This window comes from Lontra canadensis, unplaced genomic scaffold (assembly GCF_010015895.1).
Source record: "Lontra canadensis isolate GAN:19392208 unplaced genomic scaffold, GSC_riverotter_1.0 scaffold10, whole genome shotgun sequence".
In the NCBI taxonomy this organism is placed as follows: Eukaryota; Metazoa; Chordata; class Mammalia; order Carnivora; family Mustelidae; genus Lontra; species Lontra canadensis.
Genome location: NW_022631004.1, coordinates 10,545,320 through 10,560,411, shown reverse-complemented (window position 1 = coordinate 10,560,411; position 15,092 = coordinate 10,545,320). Strand labels below are relative to the sequence as shown.

The 15,092-nt window shown below is 44.1% G+C and overlaps 1 protein-coding gene across 1 annotated transcript; it reads left to right on the top strand.

Moving 5' to 3' along the window:
* The first annotated feature begins 1,698 nt into the window (after nt 1-1,698).
* On the top strand, nt 1,699-14,927 carry REELD1 (reeler domain containing 1). The gene is made up of 8 exons (XM_032855579.1): nt 1,699-1,725; nt 2,340-2,443; nt 4,200-4,419; nt 7,551-7,773; nt 8,826-8,989; nt 12,101-12,413; nt 12,935-12,998; nt 13,831-14,927. The coding sequence occupies exons 3-8, from the start codon at nt 4,212-4,214 to the stop codon at nt 14,437-14,439; spliced, it is 1,581 nt and encodes a 526-aa protein (XP_032711470.1). The 5' UTR covers nt 1,699-1,725; nt 2,340-2,443; nt 4,200-4,211; the 3' UTR covers nt 14,440-14,927.
* The last annotated feature ends 165 nt before the right edge of the window (nt 14,928-15,092 follow it).

Genomic DNA, 15,092 nt, shown 5'->3' with positions numbered 1-15,092 from the left:
AAACATTGCAGCCATAAGACTGCTGTTTCTAAATGAGTGCTTTCCTTGTTAAGTCATTCACTTCATTAAGATTTCTGGGATGGAGACTAGACCTAACAGTCAGACAATTGCTCTCCCTGGAGACCCCCACCCCCACTCCTATTCCCCTGACACTGTCCATGCTAGAATTCTCTCTTGGGTACCCTACATTCAGTCAGTCGCCAAACCCTACTGAGGCTACCTCCAGATGATCTCCTGAGTCCATCCCTCTGGTCCCCCCACCATCACTACCCACCCAATTCTTTTTCACCGGCCTGAAATACAGCAGCTTCCTCTATAGCCCCTTGTCTCTGTCCCTGGCACTCGAGCTGTTTCCAGAACTGCCTTCATAGAATTCCAGCTGCGTGTTTAACAGCCGTGGGAGCCCCTTCCTTTCCCACTGGATATGCTTCAACCCCTCACTATGACATGCAAATCCCTTCAGAGTTTGGTCACTTTCCTCCCCCCATTGCCGCCTCTCTCCAAGCATATCTCAAACACATCAGACCCTGTGCAGGACTCCACGGTCAAGTTTCATAGGTGGGAAAATGAAAACAAACACGCACATACCAAAAAGCTCCTCAAACGAAGAAAGGAGAATGCCACCGAGAATTCTCAGGAATCAAATTCGGTTTGCACTTTTGCCCTGTCGCCTATTCCAACCCTAGCTTTTCTGAACCTTTCCGTTCAAGTGGTCTGTGTTCCTGGAAAAGCTCAGATTCTCAAGGCAGCTGATTGGTTGCTGCGCAATCAATGGACCACCTCGTCTCGGGAAAAGTGGCCATCTCTAACTAATCAGTCAGGTGAGATGGGAGATTGTCATATGGTATGTGGGGGCTTTTCCAAGGGCTGAGATCTGGGTAGCTTCTCCAGAGCAGTACTTCCAAGAAGCAGAAATGAGCTCTGTGGATCTTCAGGGGGATGGGGAGTGGGGTTGTGAGTCTACACGTACCTCTAACAAGCTCCTGAGTGATGTTGGTGCTGCTGGTCCATGAACCACACTTTGAACAGGGACACTCTATAGGGACAGTCATCAGGACATGGAGTAAAAAGTATTCAATACCTTCCTCTCATTCTAGAATGTTCTCCAGTCTTTGTGGCCATGAAGAATTCTGCTCAGTGTTTAAGGTACGGTTCAAACATAACTTCTGTGAAGGTTTTTGGGCTGTCGTGGAATTAATCTCGTAGAACTCCTTTCTGACACCCACTGATCATCTGTCTGATGGCTACTTGTGTATAGCTGTCCTCTCCAGTTTTGTTTATTCTACATATTTATTTACATACAGTTTTTATTTATGTACCATTTTGATGTGCAGTCTGAGTATTTTTGTTTTAATTTTTACTATGTTATGTTAGTCACCATACAATAATACATCATTAGTTTTAGATGTAGTGTTCCAAGATTCAGTGTTTACGTATAACACCCAGTGCTCCACGAAATCTGTGCCCTCCTTAATACCCAGCACCAGGCTTACCCGTCCCCCGACCTCCTCCCCTGCAGTCTGAATTTTAACAAGAATGTACAGATCCAGAGCAGTCACATCACCCCCAAATTCCCTCGTGCTGCCCTTTGAAGTTCCTCCTCCCCTCAACCCCAGCCCTTGGCAACCACTGACCTGTTTCTATTCCTATACTTTTGTCTTTTTCAGAATGTTATATTAATAGAATCATACACCATGTAGCCTTTTGACTCTCCTCCATGTTGCTGTGAGTATTTATGGATCTGGGATAGTATCAGATTCCTCTGGAGTGCGCTCCAGGAATTTGCAGGTCTAACAACTTCCAGAGGATGCTGATGGTGTGCTCTGGGAACCCCGCTTTGGGAACCATCAATCTACAGGCTCTAAGCTATTAGCAAGGGTCTCAGGTGATTCTTACATGCCTGCAGTTTGAGGAATTCCAGCTTCAGTGCCACCGAAAGGGGAAGGAGCAGGCTTGGGGTACTTTTTTATGCCAAACATGGCTCTCTGTCCATGGCATCAATCCCACTTCATCAGGGATGACTTCTTCAGCTCCCATTGACTCAAGAAGCAGAGAACACTGAGATTTGTTTGATTCAGTCATTCTCCCCTTGGGAAGGAGACCGAGATGAAGGCCTCTGGCTCCCGCAGAGGATGCCAGTGCCAGTCATGAGCAAGACCAGTTCCGGTTCTCTCTAGTTCTTCACACAGGCTTGAGCAGTGTTGGTGTGGAAACCCTGTGTGAGTTTGCATATTCGGTCCTAGGGAAAACCAATGAGATTAAGGCTGGCTCCGGACCTTGAGGGACAGCTCCTGTGGACGTCGAGGATTAGCGGTAACAGCTGCTCTCCTGCCCATTAGGGGAGGAACAGAAGAGACACAAAAAGACTTGCTTAAAAGATGCATCTGTGCAACTCTGAGGGGGGAAGCCAGTCCATCAAGCCTGAAGGAAAGTGTGTTTCTAAGTAAGTGTTTGTTTTCCTGGTTCTGGTAGACTAGTGCTGGTGGGAAAGCAGAAACCTCAAGATTTAAGGAGGGGAGGGTGGGCTTTGTGGGGCACGGTCTTACCCCTTTCCTCTGTAGGTGTCTATGTTTGATCTGATTTGGGACTGCCTTCTGCTATCAACAAAGGCTCCAAGGACATTTGCTTGTGGTCCCTGTGGAAGAAAATGGAAAAGCCCTGGGTCCCCTCAACTGAGAATGTGTTTTTATAGCTCATTGTTCATGATCTCTTAATGGGTCTAGGAAACTGCAGGAATGGTCCCTTGTGGTGGAAAGGTTTTTGACTTTTTTTTCCTCATGGCAAGCAACCCTAGCAGAGAAAGTTATTGTCTGAAGGACTCTTAAGTCCAAAAGACTGGAATTATAGGTCACCCTCCTATCTCCTTGTGTCTGGTCCATGTAAGAGGCAGGGTGGTGGGTGAAGACAGAATGGGGGTAGATGACATTGGGTTACTTGGTTGTTTGGATTATCTCCTTAGCCCACTGTTTTTATAGCTACTTTTGCTACATTGAAAGTATTTTATTTTTATCTTTCATAAGGGCTGTTGCCTTGCATGGTTCCTTAGATCAACATACTAGCTGAACTTGAATAATTCCTGTGTATATACAAGTATAAAAACAGGGGTGCCTGGGTGGCCCAGTGGGTTAAGCCCCTGCCTTCGGCTCAGGTCATGATCCCGGGGTCCTAGGATCGAGTCCCGCATCAGGCTCCTTGATCAGCAGTGAGCCTGCTTCTCTCTCTGCCTCTGCCTGCCTCTCTGCCTGCTTGTGTGCTCTCTCTCTCTCTTCCTCTCTGACAAATAAATAAATAAATAAATAAAATCTTTAAAAATATATATATAAAAACAACTCCTTTTGAAACATGATCGACAGTCCTAAATGTTTATTCAGAGACCTTTCACTGTCGTGTTTGCTATCTCTTCCATTATTCTCATCTGAGAACTTCCTTACACAGTCAACTTCAATTTTTTCTGTCCATGACATTAGAGCTAGCAAACAAAAGTGAAACTTACTCCCTAAATATTATTTTATCCAATCATTTAATTCTATTCCTGAGCTAACCCCCTCCCCCCGACCCCCAATAAATTTAATAAGGTGCACAGTGGATCAGCTTGGGTGTACCTCCCTCTGCCCATCTTCTCTGTGAAAAAGTAGTGAAATAACTAAACAAGTCCATAGGAGGAGGGACAAGAAGATACCAGAGTGTTGCAAATTTAACAGTTGCTTCTAAGTAATTAATTCGTAGTTGGGAGATATTCTGTACCATTCAACCCTCTACTTTGCAATTGTAGCAGTAAGACACTAATCCAAGCCACCATATGCCTTGCTGCCTGACCATAGGGTGTCTCAACTTCACCAATAATGTATTATAGCTCACACTGCCCTTGGATATCAGACAGTTCACATTAGGATACAAATTTTTTCTGGTCTTATTTCTTTGACTTAATTAAATTCTCTTTAAGAAGAAGCCGTCTGGTCTAATGAGAAAACTATAAGAAGAGAGGTATTTAAAAAAAAATTGTTTAGAAATTGAAACTCTTCCTACAGCCCGGCACATCCTTTTGATCTTGACCTTGAGCCCTTGCAATCTGGGGAGGCGGCACTAACGTTATCTTGGGTTTAAAGGCAGTGTATATTCAGATCGGTCACATTCAAAAGGACGTCATATCATTTTCTGAAATAGCATCTGGATTGAAGCTGTTGTTTCTCGTGACACAGGAAAAGGGCAAGATGAGGGTCTTGGCTGTTCTTGGAGGCTGGGCTTGGGCAGCCCTCTGCCTGGCTTCCTGCTCAGCTGCATTTTCCCATGGTGCCGGCTCAGGGGCCTGTGAGGACCTGCAGCCCAAACACATTCAAGCCCAGCCTCAGGACCCACAGACCCACCACGTCACCATTCACACCGGTAGATCTTCCTACTCACCGGGTGACACGGTTCCAGGTATGTACGGGAGAGACTTTGTAAGACCCCGCGGGACCCTACTGACCGATCCCAAGCTGTGTTTTTCCCAAGCAGGAGTTTCCTCTGCCAACGTTTGACTTAATCCTAAGGAGCCATTATTTAGACAAAGATAAGTTATGAAATATTTGTATCATGAGAACCACATAACTAATCTCTATATTGATATTCCTTTTTACAAGAAGGCACAAATAGCATTATTATAAAAAAGTTATCTGTCCTACTTGTAAGATAAAAATGTGATCACCCTAAACAAACTTCATATATAGCACGTGTGTGTGTGAGAGAGAGAAGAGAGAGAGAGAGAAACAGGTTTTTGCTTCTCATTATTTAAAACTGAAGTTATTTGCAGAGCGAAAAGTATTTCCTGCTATTTTAGTTTGGGTGCCTACAAAAGCAGAGAGAACTCCAGGTGCCAAAGGCGGTAGCTGAGTCTACGCAGCCATGAGTAAATTCAAACACATCAGCGATGTTGGCTCGACCCTCTTTGGACTTTGCTGATTCTTTTGATGGCAGTTAGAGGTGATAAATCAAAATAAAATGTACTCTGGAAGTACTGTTTTGCCCAATCATTCTGTTCTGTTGGTAAGTATGGGGAAAAAATTTGTGAGCAATCTATTGACCCCCATAGCAATACACTCTCCAAACTGAAATTCAGGCCATTCCTGCAGAGATTCCCAAACTTTGTCACATCAGGATACAGCGAGGAAAGGATAATATGTGTAGAGCGTGCTGGGGCGTATGTGAGGGGCTGCTCAAAACTGGAGGCAACTTTTCTGGGGGCTCCAGTCGCCACAAGATGCAGCCAGGCACCCCAGCATGAAGGGATTAATATGTTGGCACTCCTGTGTTCTGTGGCTAAGGGAATGAAAATGATAAAAATCAAAGCACTGTATTAGGGAGAAAAAGCTGTAAAAACGACCCAAAATATCATGACACCCAATTTTTTTTTAAACTTATTTGAGACAGAGAGAATGAGAGAATGAGAAGGGAGAGGTCAGAGGGAGAAGCAGACTCCCCACTGAGCAGGGAGCCCGACGTGGGGCTCAATCCTGGGACCCCAGGGTCATGACCTGAGCCGAAGGCAGTTGCTTAACCAACTGAGCCACCCAGGTACCCCTGAGGGACACCCGAATTCTAATAAAAGACCTGAAGGAAGCAAATTGGATTGTGGTTGGAACTAGGACACATATATAAGAAAGAGCTGGAGTGAGCACTTCTAGATTCAGTGAGGGTCAATTATTACTTTACTGTGCTGGGATTACACTGTTTTTTCTTTTCTTTCTTTCTTTTTTTTTTTTTTTTTTCTGGGATCCCACTAATCTGTGAGCTCCTTGAAGGTAAGGACCATGTTATCCCGTTCATGGATGTATGCTCAATGCCTAGCACAATGTCCAGTTTTAAATAATAACTAAATACTTGGACAAATGTTTACTACTAAGAGTTCAAATGCATGGAAAATAAAATGATCACAGACACTAAGCTGCATTGAGCAAGCCTATGAAGTTAGGACCCTGATTTTTGCTACTCATTTCATTACAAATGAGTTTGCCATATTATTTATGTCTGTAAGAAAAATTTCTGCAGGGGCGTCTGGGTGGCTCAGTCATTAAGCGTCTGCCTTTGGCTCAGGTCATGATCCCAGTGTCCTGGGATCAAGACCCACCTCAGGCTCTCTGATCAGTAGGGAGGCCTGCTTCTCCCTCTCCCACTACCTCTGCTTGTGTTCCCCCTCTCGCTGACTCTCTCTGTCGAATAAATAAATAAAATCTTAAAAAAAATAAAAGAAAGAAAGAAAGAAAGAAATCCCTGCAAGTGAAATTGCTAGATCAAAAGAAAACTGCATTTCTGGGCTTTTTTGGTATGTGCTAAAAAAATATATATATACATATATATATATATATGAATGACATAAAATTTGCCATTCTAATTGAAGTATACAGTTCAGTGACATTAAGGACATTCATGTCCATTCAATGTTGTACCCCATCACCATCATTCATTTTCAGAACTTTTTCATTATCTTAAGCAGCTCTATACCCATTAAACAATAATCTCCATCCATCTCTCCCCTCAGATCCTAGAAATCTTTATAATCTTTTTGTCTTTGTGATAATATACCTGCCCTAGGCACCTCATGTAAGTGGAATTGTGCAGTATGTCATCTTATATCCACTTACACTTAAGGTGATTTCACTTACTGAAACTTACACGTAATGTCTTGCAGTTCCTTCCATGTTGTAGCCTATATAAGAGGTAACTACATTTTAAATATGGAAAACATTATTAGGTTATCTCCTCAGAGAGTTGCATGGTTTATTGTTCTAGCGCTAGTAAATGTCCTGGTTTTTCCACAGTGCTATCAATACTGGTTATAATTCTACATTTTAAAGTTTGTTGAAAAGATAGGTATCTCAATAATGTCTCATGATTGTTTTTTAAATCATGATTTTTTTAATTTCAAGTCTTTATTCAAATTCTAGTTAGTTACTATATGGTAAAATTGGTTTCAGGTATAGAATTTAGTGATTCATCACTTACATATAACACTCAGTGCTGATCACAGGTGCCATCCTTAATAAATCATGATTGACTTTATTTTATTTTATTTTATTTTATTTTATTTTATTTTATTTTATTTTATTTTCTGTCTGTGCCCTTTGATAACTTGGGATTTGGTCATCTTTTTATTGATTCACCATTACTCTTTGTATATTTGCCTGTTTTGTATCTTTACAAATACTTTTCTTGGTTTATAATTTGTCTTTTGATTTCTTTGATATTCACAATTTTTTTTACATCATCTTCTTCTTGATGGCAATTGGGTTTTTCTCAGAAAGGCATTCCAAACTACAATATTTTTAAAAACCACATTTTTCCTAGGTTTTTTTTTTTTTTTTTTTTTTTTTTTTTGTATTTCATTTTGACATAACATTGATCTAAATGGACTTTACTTTGGGTGTGAAGTAGCACTTCAACTATTTTTCCCCCTAATGAAGTGTTTACTTTTGGGGGGCTGGTCTTAAGCTTTTAGTTTTGAAAATACCCGTGTAAAATCAGCAAATGGAACCACATCAAGAGGGCTCACCTCAGACGGATGTTTTCTGTTGCAGTGACTGTGAGGAGCAGTCGAGATTTCATGGGATTTCTACTTCAGGCTCGAAGAGTGTTGGATCATCAAATAGCTGGCACTTTTGTTTTCATGCCTCCTCATTCCAAAGCAATGGCTTGTTCTCAAGAGGCTGACACAGTCACCCACTCTGACAAGTCCCGGAAGAGAAACCTGTCCTTCGAGTGGAAGGCCCCTGCCCAGCCTGTGGGGGACATCACATTCCTGTAAGAGTGAGGGGAGTGCTCCTTCTCGGTAATGGAGCCTTACCCTCTGAAGAGAAGGAGCTTCTGCTCTCCCTTCCTTCATGCTTCAGCCCCTACCTCCAGCCACCTCATGACAAGGACAGGGTCATGAAGACTGTCCCAACTAGACAGTCAGTGCAGAGGGTAACCAAAAAGGAAGTTGCCCCCAGCTTCCCTCTCTGTCATTATCCACAGCTTGGGGGCATGTGATTTCCCCCTCCTCTCTGGGCACAGATGCATCTTGGCCAACCTCTCCAGGAAATTTGGACCAGAGGAAAAAGAAGGACCAGTGGGAGAGTAGGGAAAACTGAGAAAGACAGGGACTGAGGCAGACAGATAAGTGGACACTTACTCAGGCCCAGGGAAAGACACTGAGGTCTCTGTGCCTTAGCTTGTGGTCTATCAGATGGCCGATGACTTAACTGACTGAGCCGCCCAGGTACCCCTAAGTTAATCAGATTTTTATAACTGCCTTCTGATTATTTAAACTGGGAAAAATGATTCCAGCTGATAATCCCTACTTCAGTGAAATTTGGGGGAGGATAAATGAGATAATGTTTGCGAAAGGGATTTTTACTAAAGAAAGCCATTAAGTATTCAAAATATTAGTTAGAGTACCAACAATTTATCTCTGATTTTCAATGGAATCGACAATTACAATAGAGCTGTACCATTGTACAACAGAATTATGAAATTTTCAATTAACAGAGTAATTCAATTAACAATATACCAGTAATGGCTAATAATAAAGTTAAAGACGGAATCTTTTGAGACTAAACAGTTCAAGAAGACACCTTTTAGTCTAAATGAGGTTTTCTAATGACTGTATTTATTCAGGAGGGGAATTTAGACATATCCTTCCCTGTTTGAATTATTTGCCACTATTGAGTTTTTGTTTCTAAAGAGAGTGGAGTCACACAAAGGGCAATACAATCATCTCTTCAGTTTTTCTGTTCACGTAGACTTTTGTTCTTCTTCAGGTGTTATTTAAGGGAAACCAAACCCTCGCAACATTTTGCTTTCTTTTTCCACAGTCTGTCAGTTGTCCAGTCATATTTCGTTTACTGGGAGAGGATCGAATCATCTGCTGTGTCTCAACAGATACACCTCGGAGCCCACACTGACCGTCGCGAGCAGCCCAGCTCACCCATGCCAAGCTCTGGCTGGTGTCGGGAGGCAACCGAGAGCTCCACGCCAGGTACAGCTTGCCGCAGGACTCAAGAGCCTGTCTGGTAGCTTATGGGAAAGAGAGGGGGAGGCAGCTCCCCGCTGAGCAGGGAGCCCGATGTGGGACTCCATCCCAGGACCCTGGGATCATGACCTGAGCCGAAGGCAGATGCTTAGCTGATTGAGCCTCCCAGGTGCCCCTAAATTAATCACATTTTTATAACTGCCTTCCGAATACTTAAACTGGGAAAAATGTGATTTTCACTTAGAAGGTACTATAGCCAGTTCCAGTTCCTGCAACTCAGGCACTAAACACTTGCCTTGAGTGGCCACAGCAGCTCACGGCCAAGGACAGGAGGGCCCATTTGCCATTGCTGTTTGTCCACTGCAACCTCACAAATTATGGGGGGCCTTGGGGTGGACAGTTGAGTTCTGCCACAAAGCCAAACAACAGCACCCCCTCCCTCCACTCCCACACTTACCAGTGGTCACGGCATCTCCTTGGGGTTCTTCAGACCCCTGGAGCTCCACGAGGAGTGCAAGAAAGACTCTTCTAGCTTTCTTTGTTACTTTCCATGGTAGGTAGATGGCTCTTTGCAGTCTGGGTTGGAGGAAGGAATCGGGAATGAGAGGCTGCTTGGATGGCAATGGACTTTTTCCCTGGTTCACTGCATCAACCCAAGACTCCTTTGGCCCATGAACTTCTACAACAAAACAAAACAGGAGAACACAGCGAGAACACAGCTACAGAATACAGGGGTCGCCTGAAAATTGCTGGGGATCAGGAACTCATTTCCATTATTGATTTCTAGCTAAGTGCTCTGAAAGGACGCACTCAAAGAGGCCACCCGCATAGACGCTCCCATCTTTAATCCTTTCAATTCCACTTTCCTTGACTCTGTCCTTTGTTCTTGGCCAACATGTTCATGCCTGACTTGGCTCAGGCCAGCACACCCAGGCACATGCCCCAAACCATCTTCTCCCCGCTGCCCAGCACCACTCACCCAATCTTCCCACCAAGATACTCCAAAAAAGCCGAATCAAGATCTCAGTGTCTGACAGTGTGGCCTGGAGAAGATCCTGCAAACCTATCATGTGTTTGAAGTCTCATGTGTCTTTTTCTGTCATGCAAATGTTGCATTTTAATCCCAAGCATGTTTGTTTTAATATGAATGTGACTAAAGGTGAGGTGTCAGGAAGTGATATCACGTCTCTGCTCTCTGTCTTGGGACCCTGCTGGGAACCTTGTCCCCCACGGGGTGACAGACTCCCGTCTGAGCAGCTCCAGGGCAAACTCCTCAGTATGCAGCTGCACACATTCCTGCCCTCCTGGCCCAGGATGTTTTCCTGCCCATTCCTCTACACAAACCCCAGGGGTTCTCAAAGGTAAAAGGAGTATGTGTGTATATGTGCATCATGGCAGGGGTAGGGGAGGTCATCTAGCAAAGTGAAATAGATTTCTTGGGATGCCTGTGTGGCTCAGTCAATTAAGGTGCTGTCTTCAGCTCAAGTCATGATCCCAGGGTCCTGGGATCGAGTCCTACATCGGGCCCCCTGCTCAGTGGAGACTCTGCTTCTCCCTCTCCCTCTGCCTGCTGATCCCTCTGCTTGTGCTCTCTCTCTCTGTCAAATAAATAAAAATCTTTAAAAAAATTTCAAAAGTGACTGCAGTGGGCAAATAAATGATGAATCATGAATTTTCACATTAGGAAGATAGTATATTGTACTTTTCAAACTTATTTCCCAGTAAACCCTCAGGACACTTTGGAGTCTACCTAACCCCATTGGGCATGATCTCCATGTTTTGCCTTCTTACACTTCCTCAAACTGGGCTCTTCTTCCTGCTTATCTATTTATCTTTCAAGGGGAGGTTCAAATATCTCCTTTGTGAAATTTTCTCCTGTACTTCTTGGGAGGCAAATGTAATTGCTTTCTCAGTTCTAGATTTAAAGCTCTCATCATACCATCATTTCTAAGACTGGGCATCTGAGAGTCTCTCCTCCTGGATTTCGAGTTCAGGAACAACAACGGCCACTACGCAGCTCTTCTGTAGCCCCCAGCATTCACAGTGATGCCCATCACACGATGCGTCTGCAGGGGATGTCTAAATGATTTCCAAGTTCAGGCAGAAGTATAAGACTGTTGAGCTTTTGCCACATTCTGTGTGTCCGTTAGGCTTCTTTGTTTTTCTCTTTAATCTCAATGTTTTGGAGTGTTGAAGGCTTTGGAGAAGAGTGGGACTAAAGGGAGAAAAAATGCATTTCAACCCAGTTAGAGCCCTGGCCAGAGAAACCTCTGCTAATGTGTTTTTCTGTGAACACCATCATAGTCATCCTAAGCGTTATTACAGTAAACCTTCATTGCATGTTCACCTGTGCTGTGTGCTCCATGCTTCTACATCAATGATTTTCTTTCACCCTTCAGCAGCTTTAGGCTATAGGAACCATTATTGGTCCCATTTTGCAAAAGGGGAAACTGATGTTCTGGGAGGACTTGCCCCAAAGAAGGAGTTAGTGGAATGGAGAACTGAACCCAGTCATCCGACTCCCTGGTCCTTGCTTGCTTGCTGTGCTGTTTCTAATTTCTATTTCTAAAGCTCTGGGCTGTCATGTTGGCCAGTCACGGATGGGAAATGAGATGGTGGAGGGCAGTGGAGAGCAGTGACCTTGACTCTGACCATGGCAGAGGGTCAAGTCATTATCATCACCAGGGAGACTTTTACTATTAATAATATGGCAGGAAAGATCTAGGGCTTTCTAAAATCTTTGATTTGTGGGATTCTGATTTTGTGTTTTTTTTCCTAGCTAGAAGCAGTTTTTGGCAGAGGTAAGAAGAAACAGGGTGGTCACAGTGGTTTCTATACTCCCTGAGTGGTGACTATTAAAAATGCACAAATCCAGAGAGCCAAAGACTTACTGTTTAAAGAGATACTACAAAACAAGTCCTTTCCCACTTGGTCAGGGGCTTATATTACTGGGCAGATCATCCTTTTGTTGATACTTTTGAGTAGCCCAAACTTAATGCTTTGTTTTAAAGGTACATTAAAGTCTCTAGTATTTATCCCAGTGTCATAGTTGTTTGTGTTAATCAATACAAGGAAAATGCTCTCACTCTCTCATGGTGTCTTTGGATCTCTATTTAGCTCCCAGACCCCCCAGCGCTTTTCCTCAGCAGCATGCAAACATCTTTGCCGTTGCTCCAACTGGAGCTGCAGAGGATAACAGCTTAGATCCCTTTCCTGCAAGTTTTTGGGTGACAGAGTTTCCTGGGGTTGTGGAGACTCTGTTCCAGTCATCTTCACACACAGCTACTGCAGTCAGCAATGGCCAGCAACCCAGAGGGGACATCAACAGAATCCTTGAGCCATCCCTGGATATCCATGGGCTGGAGAGACTCATGGCTCTCAGGAGATTCTTCTCAGAGGGCATTGCTTCCAGCCCTAGCACCCACCTAAGGTAATGGGTCAGGGGTGGATCATTCAGTGTGGGGGTGGGATAAGACCAAACCCTGGGGTGCTGAGGGAGTCTGAACTTCTTGGCATCTGACAGGAAAAGATCTCACCGTATTTATTCTTAGTGCACAGGAAACCCTGATCGTAGAAGGACTACTGGCCAAAAGGGCTGGGTATGAAAATCGCCTGGGGGGAACTGTACTTTCTTGGATAGGGTGAGATCTCTGATATGCTATTATTTAAAAAATCAGATATAAATGTATGTTTTATAGAAGAGATGTAAAAATTTATAGTATATAAATACATAGTTTATATAAAATAAATAAAAGCATTCAGTGAGGCTTTGTTGCTGTACTCACTTATCTCTTCCCACCCCCTCCCTCTTTCCCCTTCAGCTCCTAACTCCAAACTCAGGAGTCTTTCCAAGGAAATCTGATTTTGTCAGTATATACAACAATGGTAGGGAATGTTGCTTTTTGATCCGTATTCATAGTCTTCTCTTCACCCTTCTATCCTTTGCTTTAGGACTCAGGATGATCCAAGCTTTGATTCATTGGAAACTTGCCTACCCTCATATAGGGATGAACAGGTAACAACCATGTTTGTCTGTGGGTGATAGGGTTGATATTTTGATCCCAGTGTGGGAAGTTCCAGGCTGAGAAAGCAGAGCTATTAGACTAGTAACCAAAATTTGAGAGAAGGAGGCAAGGGTATGATATATATGCAGCATCTTTTTACCAATCAATACCAGCCTTTCTGTTACACACAGTGTCTCCAAAGTTATCGACAATTGTAGAAATTGATAGTTTTAGTGATTTGTTTTCCCACTTAGCCTCAGTTAATAATTCCTGTCTCCCCACCTCTCCACCCCTTGCTTTATAATGTTGGCCTCGAAACACCATGTATGGTTCCAGAGGTTAGATCAATGGGCAATATAAAATATACATGCCCACTGATTTACTATTCCTTTGAAGTCTTAAAAGGAAAACAAAATAAAACATGGTATAATATTCTTACTCATATTTATTGGAACCTACAACAGATTAAATGCCATCTTGTGTGGGTCCTAGTATAAAAAGACACTCAAAGCTTTCTGCCCTTGGAGATGATAATCATCCATCTCAGTCTGGAAGCCCCTTAGAGGACCCTAGGTTTATTCTTGTGACTGGCCTCTACGCTCTCTTTGTGGGGTTTCCATTAGCCACCTTATCCCCGTCAATCACAAGGGCATATCTATCTACTTGAGCATTTTAGGAGCTCTTTCAGGAGCAGGCACCAGCCTGGGTTTTCAGCTGCTGCCTGGGATCTTTTATGAATTCAGGTTAGGTGTCGAAAGAAACACAGGTTAAGTGTGAAGTTGGGTGGCAGCTTGGAAGAAGACCAGGTCTTTTGACTTCTCTTTTTTCCCTTTCCTTTTCTAGGACAAAATGGAGTCATCTAATAGGACCATGATGAGGCCCCCTCTGTCTACTGCCAATTTTACCTATCCTCAGCACCTCTGGTTGTCTGAAGCACTTACTGACCATGGGGCTGGGGCAGCCACCCCAACCCCTGTCTTCCCCCCATCTGCCACTTCCAGGTCACCTGCTGCTGGAACCCAGTCAGAAACATGGAGGCCTTCTCCCAGCTTCTTAACTCAGCCAAAGCGCAAGGAGCCCAGAGTGGGGGAGGAACATGGTGGGGACAGAGTGGGATACCCCAGGAAGACCAACCCAAGGCCTGAGGTTGGGCAAGAAGGAGCCAGTGCCCCTTCAGGGATCCAGCTCAGGACTCCCCAGCTGGGAATCCTGCTTTGCCTTTCCGCCACCTTGGGCATGGCCCTGGCTGCTGGCCTCCGCTGCCTACACGACCAGTATTGCCACAAATGGACAGAAGTGTCCTTCAGTGAGCCTGCAGGGGATGCTGTTGCCAGGAGCGATGGTGGTGAGACAGTGCATGTCAGGAAGATCAGGGAGAACAGTTTTGTTGTGGTTGAAGCGGACTACAACTGGACCACGTCCTCTGTGGGTAGCGAGAAAACAGTGCTCTGAGCAGACCGTCGTCCTAGGCCTCTGAGTGGCCCTCCTCAGACCCTGCAGTGTCTCAGCCAGAACAGAGCTAATGAGAATAGCTGATGAGGACAGGGATTTGCTGTGCCCCCAACTCAGTGAGCAGTTAGTGGAGGAAGCTGGGAAAGGACAGTTTTATCAACAGAGGGAGTTCTTCCTGAGCTTTGTTGTCTTAACATCTGTAATTTAGCTGCTTTTTTTCTATTCACAATTAGACGTTCTGTTTGAAGAGTTAAACTCAACACAATGAATATTGTATAACCTGCTCATTAACCAGACTCCTGTGGCCGCCAAGCTTCCTCTGTTGCCTTAAGGAACCTGCAGAAATAGAAATTCTGTCCCTCCTCAGTATGTCAGCCTCATCCCTTCTAACTCTTTGAAAAAAAGTAACGTTGAGGTTGTGTCTCTTACAAGAAAAAGAGCTGGACCCCTCGGTTTACCTCTCTAAACTGCCCCCAGAAGAAGTTTCATTTTTAAAACTAGCCTTCAACACTGACTAGGTGAGTGCAAGGGTGTTCAGTCTTCTTGGAAACTCAGAAGCCTGGCAAATCCACCTCGGAAATTAATCTGAAGCAAGAGAGTTTTCGAGAGCTTGATGGAGCACATCTGTGGGGGAATGCGTATGTGCCGCATAA